Raw genomic sequence first — 15676 nt, forward strand, 5'->3', positions numbered from 1 at the left:
TCCCTGCTTCAGTAAAGTTGGAGGAGTTCAGCAGCAGGTGATACTGAGGTTCTGCAAACATTCGACAGGAGCTCGGAGTCCCGTCCTCCTGGACAGGAATACTAACAACAAGCTTCTCCTCCATGGATAAATTCCTAAAAACACCTCCATCATCCAAAGAGCTGAAGTCGCAGCGGTGAGGAGGAACGTCTGCGATGAAGTTGTTGAGCATGAAGTGACAGGGAATTGAGATCCGGCCAATGAAGGAGATTACGAGGATCATCTTCTGAAATCTCCCAAACCCATTAATTCCTGCTAGAACGCTCTCGAACCTCATTGTGGACTTACGGACACGAACGCAGTGTCTGCCTCTTTCTAATCCTCACTGAAACCTGGACTCAAATATGTCGATCCAATGTACTCTGCTTCCGATTGGCTCTAATGACATTGGACAAATGATCAAATACGTGTCAAGTCGTATAGTGCGGGTATTGCTTTGCCATAAGACTTGTAATTTCACATCAAGGGAACTTCGGACACCCCTGGCCTAGTCGGGATTAAGAAGTTAATATTTTACTTCACTGACACATTAACCTTTTTCAAAGCCAATGTGAGGTAAGATTCAAAATAAAGTCTGAGAGCATTAAAGTGGCCGTAGTGATTGTTTATCATCCATTGACAGAGAGGGACGACACGTGAACACCTCGGTCTGTCAGGTAAACCTTTTTCATTTTCCTGAATTTTCTGAATCTGGATCTGAAGAAGCTCCTGTACCGTCACCTTTGTGGCTAACTTTGCCTTGAATGTGGTTTTATTGAACATTTATCCACCCGAGCATGACACTGTGGATAAATCACTGATGGTGGGGGATGGGTTGACAAAGGGAAGACATTTGCACACACGGAAAACAATAAATTAGTTTTTTTTTTTATCCTCTACCCCTTGTAGTAGTAGTAGTCATAGTACAATACATGTATTTGTCCTGTTCATGGCATTATAAAAACACAAGACATTCAACAACATCTCGGTCCTAGTTTCTTTTTTAATCCACAAACCTCCCTTTGAAGCTAAAGGTGAACCAGAGGAAAGCAGAGGCCTGAAGCCCTCAGATGCACCAGACCTCGGTGAAACATTACTGTGAAACATTTGACTAATATGTGACAAATTCACAAATCAGCAACAACATCAGATCTATTCATCTCCTGTCAGTTAATATTATCTTTAACTGAAACTGTGCACAGCTGTAAATTGATACTCTATTGTACTCACTGGTCTCTCATCTCATGTTACGCAGGTTAAAAACAACAATAGTTATTTCCACATACTATTTGACCCAGATCAGAGAGCCCTCTGACTGGGTCTCAACGACTCTCATTCGGACTTAACTTCCACCAGGTTAAATACCTGGAACTCCCCATCAGCCATTCAGAACAGAAGAAGCCTCTTGGGTGAGAGGCAAAACATCTTCAAGCTTTTCCCATTGTCCACTTGACTTTATTTATGATGTGGATGACTGAGAATCTTCACAGACAGCCCTACAGTCATAGACTCTTATGATATAGGTGTTTACTTATGTTGAAAAACAAATTCTAAAATAAAAGTAGGATTTTTTCATGTAAATTAATTTCAAGTAATTAGCGTGCCGTGTTAAATCTTTGAATACATTTTAATGAAATCTTATGCATTAACTATTTTTCAACTCCAAGTACACATTAGTACCTTTTCAGTATAATAATGTACGTATTGGTTCTTTGAATATTTTGTTGTTGTGCATAGCAGCCGGCTATATGGCAGTGACAGCAAGCTGGGATGGGCTCCAGCAACTCCTGTGACCCACAAAGCGGAAGAACATGAATGAATACATATTTATTTACTTACAATGAATTTATTTGGTTTGTAGGTCATTGTCCTATCTACACATTACTACAACAGTACACAACTGAATACCATGTCATTCAAAACAGTAGTTCTGAAATTGGCAGATCCTAACGAAAAACCAAAAGCTTGAAGTTATTAGATGTTACACAAATAAAACAAGAAAAAACATTACATTTTTCTTTGCTATTTTTTTGTGTGGAAATAAAATAACTTGAAACAATCTTGATGGGAAAATCAGGGCTAAAAATCCATGCATAAGAAACCTTAGGTGAGGACTTAACTAAAGGAATGGGGCCGCTATTGCTGCTGCTCGATATCGTCTATGGTCTCTGGCATGCACTTGTTGGCCGTTTCTGGCAGCATCCTCATGACTATTGCCCCCAGCACCGTCATACAGCACAGCACGACCTGGGGCAGGTCCTTCCACACCTCATCCAGTAAGAGAATGAAAGGAGCCACAGCTATTCCAATTCGACCAATGCAGTTGTTGCAACCCGTACCAATCTGCCTAAACAACAAAATAAAAGTTACTGTTTTAAGCCAGAGAGGACACTAAGTTTTGATCCACGATGCTTTCATTGCTGTAAAGTATATAATAAATTTGATGATTGTGCTTCTTTTAAATGAAAAGGAAGGCACGACTCACCTTACGACAGTGGGATAGAGCTCTGAAGTGTAGAGCATAAGTGTTGCAAAGCTCGCTGAAGAAAAGCCTTTACCAATAACTGCTATCACTGTTATGATCAGAGACAGATCTGGAAACAGTAGTAACAGCCGTGACTGTTTAATACAGTGGCGTTTCTTATCTGCAATTCCATTTCCAGAAAGACTTAAGACTGATTCATTTTTGTTCTTCATGATTTGCCTCGACCTAAATGACTGAGAACCGACACAGACATCATAAATCGTAGATATAAAGTCTGTCAGTGTTTACCTTTAGGTAGTAAAATGTTGATTCCAAGACAGATCGCAACCATCAGCTGAGTTCCCACCACCGTGGAGCGTCTGCCTATCTTATCCAGTAAGAAGTAAAGTGCTATTTTTGCTGGGATCTCAATCAAAGAATAAGCAAACTGGGTGAAATAAATATCCAACCAGAAGCCTGCGATTTGGAAGCTGATGGCAAAATATGAGGTCGCCACACACAACCTGGAGGAAGAGAAGATGGAAACTCAGTTCAAAATTATAGTCAACTGTTCATCTGTATTTATTTTTAAAAAATGTAGAACGTAAAGGCCAGAATACTAAAAATAATACATGTTTAATATAATCTAAGACCGAGAGTTATTGATACACCTGTTTAGTGGTGATACAGACCACAGTAAACCAGAGCAGAGGGCCAGCTTCCTCATTTTGGGTGTTCTTATCAGATCAAGCGAGGAATAGACCCGATCTCTTTTCTCAGTCACAACAATGGCTGATAATGTCTTCAAAATTCAGAACAGCATTATGAACAGGATTAGTGAATGTAACAGTAGAAAAGGTCATCTGGAAGATTTCAACCCCTTTGATTTCTCTTTGTTCTATTGAATTATGAAACAACTTGAATGCTAACCTCCGTTTTAATTGCGTCAATGAAATTCTCTGCTTGGTTCATCTTGGCACATTTCTTCAAATACATATGAGCTTGTTCGTGCTTTCCTTTGGCTATGAGCCACCTTGCTGACTCTGGAAGCCACCTGATGTTGAAGGAAGAAGCATTTTTATAATGCATTAATGGTTCAGAATACTACAGCATGTATGCATTTCGTTGTGGACCACAGGATAACTCTTGTTTAGTGAACATATAACAGTTGACAATTGTCTACCTAAATTGTGTGCACAATCAATACTTTCCCAGTGATAATATTGCTAAACATGAACTCCAATCAGGACCGATCTCTTTCTGACTTTACTGTAGGGGGGGCATCAGAGCTGCTTTTCATTCTTACCTCCACATGATGATGACCAGGATCAGAGGTGAGGTGACACTAACAGTTAACCACCGCCAGTCAGTCACAAGGTAAGCAATTCCTGCAAATAATGCACTCCCAAATGTCCAGGCCAAGCTGTCAATCACTCCCACCAGCTTCCTGTGCTCGACGTCCACCCACTCCACAGCTGCAAACAGGAAACAGCTTTTCACTTCACAAACATCACAATTCTGAGGAAACCGGAGATATTTTTTCTGTCGACTCACATTACACAAAGTTAAGTTTTAAATAAAAATCAAAGTATAGATTTACTTAGAACTCCTGCAATGACGAGGATGCCAGTTATACAAATCCCAGTGACGAATCTCAGCACCACAAACATCACATAGGAAGTCGAGAGAGCACTCGCAAAACCGAAGAGCATTGCAGACACGTACGACACCAGGATCATGCTCCTCCTGCCAAACCTATGAGGGGTTCAAATTGCATTTTAAGGATAATTTGGAAATCAAAGTCAGAGGAAGAATATGAGAGTTATTAAATTAGAAAAAAGGCCCACCTGTCGCTCAGACTTCCAAAAGTAATGGCTCCAATCATCGTTCCGATAAAGAAGATGGTGGCACTTGCTTTATTTTTCCCTCGTCTTTCACACACCAAGTCCCACTTTAAATAAATAAATATTTGAATTAATTAAAAGGGGAGACAACTTCCTTCTGAAAGGTGTCAAATGGACTTGTCCAGAACCAGTGTTCTACCAAGGTTCTGGTGTGCCTGTAGACAATTGCATGCACACCTATATCACTATATCTCGTATTTAAACAGACTATTTCCACATTCGGTCGGACCTTGCACGCTTTAGTGGCAGCTGCACATAGCTATTCTTCTGTTGCACATGCACATATGCACCTGAGTATTTGCACATTTGATCATACACATTCTCGTTTGTCTATTTTATATTCTATTGTATTTTATTTTGCATCTTGTATATTCCTTTACCATTATTATCTATTACTGGCATTCCTTGTGGGCAGCAAAGTAAGAATCTTGATTGTGCAGGGGAAACTCATTTCCCTTCTGTGCAAGAGACAAAATATACACTTTAAATCCTTGAATTTATGAGCAGGTCTTACGTGACTGAGTTTTGACAGGCTGCATTTAATTAACGTCATTCTACATTTACCGAGTTCAATGAAACATTTGATTATTAATCATGAACATTATTAGATCATTACTAGCATCATTAGTGCGTGCCCAAAAAGAAAATGATGTCTTATCGTTTTTGTACATGACAGTACATTAGACCTTCCCCCAATGATACTTGAAAAAAATAATTTGGTATCAAGTGGAAATTTTAAAATGATTTATTCAGCGTCACAGTTTATTCTCGAACCACTGTTGCTATCTTCGTTACTGGCTCGGACAATTTATTCAAATTGTTGTATTATTTCCAGTTGATATTTGCTCTGCACTTTTTGTACTTTTTTAAGCCATTAATTACTTGCCAGTCCACCATATTCAATTTGCGACATACTTTGAATATAATAAAGTAAAATTAACACCAGACCACTCATTTACACTTTAGTTTGACGTTTTACAATTTAAATATCAATCACCTGTGACGTCACAGTTGACCTGAAGGTGGCGTTGTCGTACACCCATCCAGTCTGGCATGGCACCGTCCCTGCTTCAGTAAAGTTGGAGGAGTTGTTTAGCAGCAGGCGATACTGAGGTTCTGCAAACATTCGACAGGAGCTCGGAGTCCCGTCCTCCTGGACAGGAATACTAACAACAAGCTTCTCCTCCATGGATAAATTCCTAAAAACACCTCCATCATCCAAAGAGCTGAAGTCGCAGCGGTGAGGAGGAACGTCAGCGATGAAGTTGTTGAGCATGAAGTGACAGGGAAGTGAGAAACGGCCCAAAAAACACATCGCAAGGACCATAATCTGAAATTTCCCAAATCCATTAATTCCTGCTAGAACGCTCTCGAACCTCATTGTGGACTATCAATACGCACAAAACGTTTTGATCTCAAATAAAATAAAATAAGTAAAATATGTTCCGTCTCCTCACTTTAACATGCTTTAAATAGTTAAACACGCGAGATAAATCTAACGTTGACCGGCGGGGACAAGAAGTAAGCGCTCCTCCAATGTGTCACCGAGGCGCACCTCACTCTGCTTCTGATTGGCTCAGCATGACGTGGGCGTGATGGCGCGTCTGCTCTGCTGCAACGTGCGTCCGCCTCACCAAACATGACATTAGACCGTTCAAACAAAAGAGGATTTTTTTTCTTTTAACCTTATAAAAGAGATCTTGTATCTCAATGGGGCAAACTTGGTAAAAAATAAATAAATGTTAAGTCGTATTTATGATCAGCCGTCTAATCATAAGCAATAGTTACATTTAATATATTGCATTAATTCCCTGCAATAAGCTGGCGTCTCATCCAGGGTGTACCACACCTCTTGCCCATAGTCATCTGAGACAGGCTCCAGCAGAACCCGTGTCCCTTGACTTTGGATAAGTGGCTGAAGAAGACACGATTACGGTCATCTTCAAGGAAATGAAGGAATGAATGGATTAATATTAATGAATGAATGATGAATGATATTGCATTACTATTGGTTCATGTTTATATACATTTACTTGTCAGCATTTGGGAAACATGTTTTTTCACTGACTGGTTTAAGTTAGACAATAATTATATACCTCAGAATAAACACTGGGTACAAGACAAATGGAAAAAGCGTGGCTGTTCCTCAACTACCTGCAATGACATGAAGATTCCACCTATTATTAACATAATAATACCTTGGCATTCCATTTGTGACCACACCAGTACCAAAACATTTCAGTTGGCAGACAGATTTGGTTTGTTCATGAGCTTTGTGAAGTACAGTACTCAGACAACCGGTCAGGCTTCTTATCATCCTTGTGACTTGCTCTCTAAAACGTGTGTGAACAAGAGTTTGTCTATTCCAAGTCTCAGAAGCCCCAAGTCCCCATGACTTTAACAAAGGATCTGTCGGAATCAGAGGCAATGTGCTTCCGAAGCACTATTTTTAATTAGGTTTTACATTGCATGTGTTCATTCAGCTCTAGCTGCTTACCTGTAAGGACTTTGGGAAATTTAGTTTTTAAATGATTTAGTTTGTTCCAGTTGAAATACTCAACACAGCACAACGGCACCAAATATTGTGATTCTACGTGTGAACTGTGAGTCAGGGATACTGCACCCAGTAAATTATAATCTGAATAAAATATATCTTTACATAATTTTTTTTATTATGCTACCTGTCACAAAGTGGCTGAAACAAAATGTGTGTTGCTGCACAGCAAAAAAAAAAGAATGTGCTTCACAAGCCAGGAAATCTCCTTTATGGCAGTAACACAAAATATCTCTGGGTTAATACTGTTCTGAGCCAGAGCCTTGTGCCCTTGCAACCAGCCAGCATACTGAAGTTCTAGAGCCATACTTGGCAACAGAAACTGCTGTAACAAAGAAAGGCTTCATCAGAGTTATAATGAAGTGGAACCACCTTTGAAGAAAAGCATGACCTTAAACAACCCGTCACTGGAATATTTTGAAGTTTGTTGTCTAGAATAGTGTATCTGAGCCTTCAGCAGCCTATACCAACCATCAATTCAGCGATGCCACACTACATAAAACTCACCATCAGATGATTTGTGCATGTATGCAATTGCCGCCATGCTATTACCAGTATCATTTATATTTACTGTCTAATTATAGTGGGCTGATAACAATCATGTTGTTTTGCACCTTACAGCGATGGAAAACCAGTTTCACCAGCTTTGTTAACACAGCAGTGGTGCAAATCATATCTGACTGGAAGACTACTTAGTTACAGTCAGAAAAACAAGTCAGTTCATATTCAACATGGTGACGTGGCCGTGTGTCATCACTCAGCTGTAAATTCAATCTCTGGTGCTCACTTTGTCTGTAAAATGACTCTCGTGTTATATTTGGATGGCAGCACTATATGCTTTATGTTTTTTGTTTCTTCCTTTTCTGACCGTGCTCTTTTCTCACACTTTGACGTGTGAGCGTGATGAGAGACTATAACAACAAATACAAGTAGGCCATCTGTTTGATTTCTTTTGAAACAATATTTATTTTTGAAATATGATTAGCTATTTTCAAATGTTTGCACTTTGCAAGTTGGTTCGTTGGGTCTGACCTCTACTGACCTCTACCCGTAATAGACTGACATTGCAGTCCACTCGTATTTTGAATGTCGTTACTTCAAATTATGTATACTGTATTTTACTGGAGTTGTTTTCATTGAATTATATATGCAATAAAGGTTGAATGCATTTTACAGATTTACAGAAGGCATATATCCGTGCTTATATACGAAAGCAAAATGTATGAATTGAATGTGTTTTGGAAGAAATTCTTCCTTTTTTTTTGCATAGGATCATTTTAAATTATGCAATGAAAAAAAAGTACATTTAAATAAACATGTTTTGATACAATAACTCATTCACAAAAAATCCAGCACAAGTAGTTTGAGGCCAATAAATTGAATGTGATGAGTCACAACAAAACGCGAGTGAGTGAGACAGAAGGAGGCCGGGTGTTTCTAAAACAAATAGTCCCGCAGTTTTAGTTCTTAAATGGAAATGCTTACAGCCTTTGCTGGATTGCTGTTTGTAGCAGTGACTGATGAGAGCAGAGGGAAAGCAGCCGCACTGTACTGTAAGCAGGGGTTTGGGAAAACAGCCACCCAATTGTTTTGCTTGGATCTTGGATGTGACTTCTGTTTCTCGCTTGATATTACATACCATTCCATTTAGAGGGTTGCCGGCAGCTGCTTAAGCAAAGCAGCACTTCTTAATGGGGATAGGAATAACTTCTTTCTGGATGCTAAAAATATTGCAAACAGTGTATTTTTGTTTTTTTGTTCTGACAGTTATTTTATTTTTTGTTTGTCTCCAATAAGGTATTGTTTGTGGCACGCAAGAGATTTTAATACAACGTTTGCAATGGAACTGAAGACATAGAAAACAATTCTGACTTTGTCCCTTGTCCTGCTTCAGAGGGTTCCCAGGAGATTTGTGTGTTTCTGAATCTGAAGGCTCCTTCTATGAAGACAATACCAGTGATGCAGATTCCCCTTTAAATCCTGCATCTGCTCCTATCCTGGAGTCCCCACCATAACTATGATCACAACACCGTGAGTCTGCAGCTGATTCCCTGCCAGACATTTATGGAGGTGAAGAAGAGGGTTCATACCAAGAAAAGGATCAAATCTGTCACAGCTGGTATGACCCTGGCCTTGACCCTGACCACAGAACAACCCACGGGAGCCAGTAAAGGCAGGGCATGAGGACTGGGAACAGAAGGGTTGAGTCCTCAGAGGAAGGAGGGATTAGTGAACGAGGACCTCACTAACGAGGTCGCTGAGCAGGCAGAGAAGTGGAACTCGGAGTCTGACACAAATCTGTGCAGACCGGACAGGCAAAGGGCAAGGTACTCACGCAAGTATCTATCTTCTAATCTCATTTGCTATATCACAGCGGATGTGAAGCGAGAACTGTAAACTCTGTAAGCATCAAAGGGCTTTTTCCTCTACATTTAAAGGTTGTAGTATATCATGAATTTATATGTGTTTTAAATGCAACCCAATTCACAGATTAGATTGTGTTGATAACCTTAATCCTCTGGGGTCAAACGGCATTTATGACATATTTTACATTTCTTGCTAAATGCACTTTTTTTAGGGTGTTTGCATTGCATGAAAAATAATTATGTTTTTAACATATTTACAGGATAATCTCAGCTGCCTGGAAGATGCAGCTTCCGTTCATTCTCGATGTGTGTACAGATCGTTTGATTCAAAGCAAGAAAAGTTCTATTCCAATTATTGAAATCCTAAATTTATACAAATCTCTCCTGAAAATCTTCACTCATGTTCACAATTTTTTAAGATAAATATTTTGTTCTAAATTTTAATCAAAACAAAAACAAAAAAACACATGGATTCACCAATCAGTACACGAGGAGGTAGATACCAAGCAGGTGGAGCTCTCTTCTCTGCATCCTATATGTTGTTGTGAGTCATGTATGAACTCACTAGATGAAGTAAACATTACATCTATGTTCTGACACAAACCACATTTGATGGATAAATAACTGTGCTCTGTGCTTCCTGGGTATTTTCATGGTATAACATGGGGTCTATTTGAGGTGGACTTAGAGGGAGAATTCCCATGGCTTTAATAGTCAGAGCAGGACAAGAATAAAATATGACCATATGATGAGGTCGGCAGAACCAAATTTGACAGACACCAGCATGTGCCTGTCACCCGATCCCTTTCCCAATCATAAGACTCGACTCCAATGGGAAGCCAGCTGATCTTTTTCCTTGCCTCATGGATCCCTCTAAGTTAGCTGTAAGCAAATACGATGCTTTTATTAGTGCGCTTTCGTCAGCAGGAGCATTGATGCCACTTTTCTCTTATTCCTGATTTGAAAGATTTCTTCAATTATAAATATTAATGTTAGTTTCTCCGACAAAGTCTTAAAATATATAGGTGCCACATTAAAATAACTAAATAAATATTTGAATCATAGGAAAATGTCATGTTTAATTCCAGGTGGGCTTTTTTTTTTCACCTCCCTCCCTTTTCTCTCTCTCTCTCCTTCTCCTCCGTTCTGTTAGGGATTGGTCGTAACGAGAGCAAAGGAGAACGACAGGTCGAGGAGAACAAGTCTAAATGCAAGCACATTGCTCGCCTTCTAACGAATGCACCCAATCCTCATAATAAGGGGGACCGTGCTGTTTGGAACACGCCGGCAGAGGGTCAAAAAGTGCACACTTGACTGGACAGCGAAGCCCAAATAGAGGAAGAAACTGAAGCGGTGAGTTAGAGGAGGAATATTCCGTTTATCGCCAGCAGCATTATTTAAGACTGAATTGGAGCGAGTGCTCAAGAAATGGAAACAGAAACAAAAGGGAAGGGCATTCTAATGTTTGCTCAACGGCGCAAACGGATGGAGGAGCTGGCCTCAGAACGAGAAGAGCGCAGGAGTAAAGGGATTCCAGAGGAGGCATCCACAAAACCCGCATGCACAGAAGCGCAGGATGTTTATGAAACAAAGGAAATGTATGAGCAGGCCAAATATAAGGATGCAAATCTCAAGCGGCAAGTCGAATGCCACGAAAATATTCGACAGATGAACCGACAGTCCTATGTGCCAAGACCCTTGGTGCCAAACAGAACTGCGAAGCCTTTTTTCGCATTTCAAGACGATGCGACTGCTGCCGTTACGCCTTCTCGTGCTTCTCCCGTGAGAAAGACGCACGAGCCGAGATTCAAAGTACCCGTGCCCGTTAATACAAGCCCGCAGGTTTGGTCTCCAACTGGAGATGTCATAGCCTCGAGAGATGAGCGGATATCAGTGCCGGCCATCAAGACGGGCATACTGCCAGAGGCCAAACGGCGAATGAAGAAACAGCCAGCCGATCCTCGCCTTCAAAACAAAGGGGAAAGGAAGTCTTATATTGAGTCAGAGGAAGACTGTTTCAGTCTCGGTGCTGAAGCTTGTAACTTCATGCAGCCCAGAAGAGTGAAGCTCAAGAATCCGCCTCCTGTTGCTCCGAAGCCTGCCATCGACCCAGCTTGCCCACCATGGTTAAGGAGGCGTCCCTCGAGCGAGCTCGTCATTTCACCAAAAGGTCCGGGTTCACAGCCTTCTCATAGTCCTCTAGAGCCACATAGTCCGAATCGCTTACAGCAGCGAGACTGGGCTCAGCCTCAACTGATGTCCAACCATTGGAATCATCAAACTCAGGCAACACCTGCCAATGCCTGGGCCCCGGTCAAAACGTCCTCTCAGCTTCCTGTGCAGCCGTCCACAAATAGCTGGAGCCAACAGCCGCCAAGATCTGCTGTGAGTATGCACGCCCAGAGTCCTGCTGAGAGCCCACATCATCCACCTCCACCCGTGGGGAGGAAGCCAGACAGCGCTCCCAACTCTGTGGCCTCCTGTCCACCGAAAGCAAAGTCTCCAAAGGGTCTCGTCTCCGACAGAGGCAGCAGCCAAGGCGAGGGACCTACGACGGTCGGACGAGGTGCAGCTTTCTTTGCCAAAGGCAAAAGGCAATCCCGAATGGAAACAAGGTCCCCCTCCCCAACCTCGTCCCTCCCTAACTATTTGAGGTGTTCCTCCAATATCCGTGCCCCACCTCCTTTGTCATACAACCCCCTTCTTGCTCCTTCCCACCCACATTCAGCAACCAAGCAGCCCCCGTCTACAAATCCTGACAACAAGGCCAAACAGAAACAGAACTTAAAGCACCTCAACACCTTCGATGCCATGAAACATCAGCCTCATCAGTTGAACGCCTCGCTGTTCCAGTACGATGCAGCCCCTGAGGCCAAAAGCCCCCGCAGCCCCAAACCCACTCCAGCGTCAAAGTTTGAGGCTACCAAATGCCGCAAACACAGATCTGCCCCTTCTCATTCTAGTTGCAAAGATGGGGTGGAAGAAGCTGTTAAGTCTCCTGCATCAGTAAGTTCTCAAAATTCTTCCGCTTGCAAAAGCACGAGATCAGTTGAGCTTCTTGCAGCTGGTACGCACTTGGATGAGAAACGCCCCGTCACGCTTGCAGCTCATCACACAACCAATAAGCAATCACCAAGCGCCCGAGCGATGACCACGTCCTCCCGGCAGGCTTCTGTCGACGCCAGCATAGCTTCAGCTTTTTCTCCTGCATCACTTATTGCTAGAGGCGCACGTCAAATGGCACCTCAGCCAAAGTTTTCTGCCAAAAAAACAGTGGCAACAGGTTCACATTGGAGGCCTGTTGCTATGATCAATTAATACTGTCATGTGAGAAGGCAGTTTAATGTTCAGGGAAACTAATTGTAGATCAAGTAACTTTATATCATATCGTCTTCCTCAAACTTTGAAGGTGTGCATGAGAAAAGATGTGTGAGGGAAAAAAATGATGTTGATAAATTCTCAGGAAGTGCTACTATATGTGCAATAATGTGTACAGAGGCTTCAGCTAAGGTCTCTTTTTGTGTTGGTTTTCTCTATTATTTGTTTTTATTTAAAAACAAATCGTAGCCAAAATTATTTCGTAGATGTCACCTCTGACCCCCCCCCCCCAAAAAAAAAAAACTACCCACAGTAATATTTATCAATCACATGTATTTATTACAAGTAAAGAACATGAATTATATTTCCTCAATATGTTTTAATCATTGAGAAGGAGGGGAAGAAACAAAGCACTTTCACTTTTTAAATTTTTATTCTGGGATGCATACAATCATTCCAAGTGTTTATGGCATCACAGCAACTGAGAGCATCGACGCTGGTTGTGATTTGCTATCCTGCTGACTTTAAATGTTTTTTTTTATTAATGCAAATGATTTAATTGTCTATCATTGCCTGTCCCACTGTCAGTAAAGCCATCTTGCATTCTTCACATCATCCTTGATGTGCTGTACATATACGACTATGTTTTGTTAGATAGTTCACTCTAACGTAGGAAGCCGGTTTGTTTCTCTCCGTGTCTCTGTCTTTCAAACACACTGCTGTTTATTGCACTTCTTGTATTCAGCACAATCATGCCATTAAATGACTCTTTTATTCTACTTGTGTACTTTCCAATGTGTCACAAGCTTCTATTCTCTTTGCCTGAACTGCTGCTGCTTATTCTGACCCCCCCCCCCCCACCCTCCAAAGCTTCACGCTTTCACACAAAGCTTTTCATCAGCCCAGCCTTGGCTCTTAAAGTAGGAAACGTTTGCAACTATGATGGCCTTCAAAGTATTTTATGGAAAAGAATTGCAAAGAAATCCACTCTAAAGCTGTACCTAATGGTTCAGTGTAAAGTACGTTATGTTTAAGAATAGGCAGTTGTTCTGTTTAGGCTTCGACAGTATACTCAATAGTTCCCAAGCATTACTTCTCATTGAAAAATATGCAATTAAGAAATTGACATGAATTTTTTCTGTTAACTTTTCAACTAATATTGCAAATAATATGTAGTTTATAGTAGCAAGACTATTGAATCCAAATGTGGAGAGTGTGTCGCCAAAAATGAAAACAACTCAAAGTAAAATTGCCTCCTACAGACCAAAGATGCTGTAAAGTAAAGGGATGTAAATGCTCCTGACTTAAGCTGTGCTGATTATGATTCTTTCATCAAAGTTCACGTTTTGTGACACTTGTTTTTTAGTTATCTTCCATCCAAAGACGTTCTGGTCAGTTTGTTGGAAAATACTGGCAATCCAAGAATCTCATTAATTTCTTTTCACTTCTAAGTTCTTTAAAATTTGCCATTTATTTCAAAGAAAAACATGAACAAAGTATATTTACATGATTAGTGTCCCAGGTTTCCGTGGAACCAGAGGGTGGCAGCAAAGTCATTTAATTGTGCTTCACTTTCAGGGATTTGGTCGAAGCCGCTCCCTGAGTTTGCCCAGGCGACTGAATTCGGTGCCTTCTCCAGGGCCTTTGTCCCCCATGAACACATCTGGAGCCCATCTGTCGTTTATACCCAGACGGCGACGGGCATCCTTTCAAGAAATAGTCTGTAAGCCACTGTCGCCATGGGAGGCAGCATCCAGGAGCCCCATAGGTTCAGTGGATGAGGCCTTCTTGTTTCAGAGGCAGCCGTCATCTGTCGCCTCTGACGCCATTGCTGCAGGACACCGCCGACCTCTGCCGGAGCCTCCCGATGAATGGAAGCGCGGAGTGTCCCTCGAACATGCCGCTGTTACTGTGGGACGTTACCTCGCAGCACCAGCTTTTCAGCCACCGTCCAGCAGCATATATTCACCTGGGAAACCTGCCATCTATGGGCCTCCCTTCAGGCCTGCCAAACCTCTGAGGCCTGCCAGCAGAGCCAGTGTTGGATCCATGGGTCAAAGCTCCAGCCCAATAAAGCACTCTCTCTCTTATACAGCACAGGCCAGACAAGTTAACATCACAAAGAGGAGATCAGATTTATATCAGTAAAAGGCAAATACACTTTTACAGTGGAGTGCTGAAAGAATTTCATGTTGAATATTTAGTTATACTAAATACGACAAAAAGCACATTTGACCTGATTCGAATGGCAAATATATTTAAATTAAAGATCTGAGGTTTGCGCATATGCTACATAATCCTCACTATTTTTAAATGTTGATGGGACTGATTGATCTCACTTGAACAAAGTCACTATCTTCACAGAGTCACTTGTTTTGAAGGGCACGACTCACTGCAGCTATTGAGCCTGCTAAGCACTGATGGGAGTCAATTTCACATTGATTATGTTGCAGTATTTTATTTTTATTTTTTATCGCAGACATGCTTAGGATGGATGTGGACCCACTATTTTATTTTATAAAAGTGAACTGGTGTCATCAGAAAGTGATTACCGGTACAAATGCAAATAGAACTCAGAGAATAATGGCACTTAAAGAGATCTTGCTTGTGCTTTTCAGGTTGTTCTCATATAAATGATTTCACTGAATAGCTCCTATACCTTGATGACATCACGTGTATTATTCATTTAGCTGTTATCCATCTTTCCTTTCACAATGATTGCAGTGATCATTAAAAAAGGACATGAAAATGCTTCACGTCTGAATGTGTTTTTGTCTCTTTCATTCCGTGCATGACATCCACTGACATTTTGTTTTCTTCCAAACAAAAACACTTTAAACAACTAACTAACGGACTAACTAACTATTAACCAACTTTAATACTGTGATGAACATTATTTCTGAATGATTCTTTGATTATGCGCTACATGTTTATGTCTGTTGTCTATCCTCTCTCTCTCTCTCTCTTTGGTAGTTATCCTTGCCCCCATGGCGCATGAGAGTGGCGTGGGGTGTTTGGCAGGTTAAATTTAGCCTATTGATGTAAGCTGCAT

The 15676-nt window shown here is 41.2% G+C and overlaps 2 protein-coding genes across 2 annotated transcripts; one reads left to right on the forward strand and one right to left on the reverse strand.

The window, feature by feature from the left end:
• Positions 1-1876: 1876 nt before the first annotated feature.
• On the reverse strand, positions 1877-5767 carry LOC137906570 (solute carrier family 22 member 7-like). Its single transcript, XM_068750857.1, has 9 exons — positions 5384-5767; positions 4330-4433; positions 4083-4237; positions 3789-3957; positions 3413-3536; positions 3175-3284; positions 2792-3006; positions 2504-2612; positions 1877-2365 (listed from the first exon to the last, which is right to left on the reverse strand). The coding sequence occupies exons 1-9, from the start codon at positions 5765-5767 to the stop codon at positions 2155-2157; spliced, it is 1581 nt and encodes a 526-aa protein (XP_068606958.1). The 3' UTR covers positions 1877-2154.
• A 214-nt stretch (positions 5768-5981) lies between these two features.
• On the forward strand, positions 5982-13387 carry synpo2b (synaptopodin 2b). Its single transcript, XM_068751036.1, is given in 11 exon segments — positions 5982-6009; positions 8835-8851; positions 8854-8949; positions 8999-9107; positions 9110-9182; positions 9184-9275; positions 10460-10566; positions 10568-10616; positions 10619-10654; positions 10657-10718; positions 10720-13387. Coding segments are annotated over 11 exon segments (2574 nt in total). The 3' UTR covers positions 12625-13387.
• Positions 13388-15676: the final 2289 nt, after the last annotated feature.

Source organism: Brachionichthys hirsutus, chromosome 17, assembly GCF_040956055.1.
Source record: "Brachionichthys hirsutus isolate HB-005 chromosome 17, CSIRO-AGI_Bhir_v1, whole genome shotgun sequence".
In the NCBI taxonomy this organism is placed as follows: domain Eukaryota; kingdom Metazoa; phylum Chordata; class Actinopteri; order Lophiiformes; family Brachionichthyidae; genus Brachionichthys; species Brachionichthys hirsutus.

Excerpts from the sequence above, each read along its gene's own strand:
- LOC137906570 (XM_068750857.1), bottom strand. The coding sequence starts at position 5,767 with ATGAGGTTCGAGAGCGTTCTAGCAGGAATTAATGGATTTGGGAAATTT. Across the intron at positions 3,285-3,412 it reads TTGACGCAATTAAAACGGAG|ACATTATCAGCCATTGTTGT; the intron begins GTTAGCATTCAA and ends TGAATTTTGAAG. Across the intron at positions 2,366-2,503 it reads CTCTATCCCACTGTCGTAAG|GCAGATTGGTACGGGTTGCA; the intron begins GTGAGTCGTGCC and ends TTTGTTGTTTAG.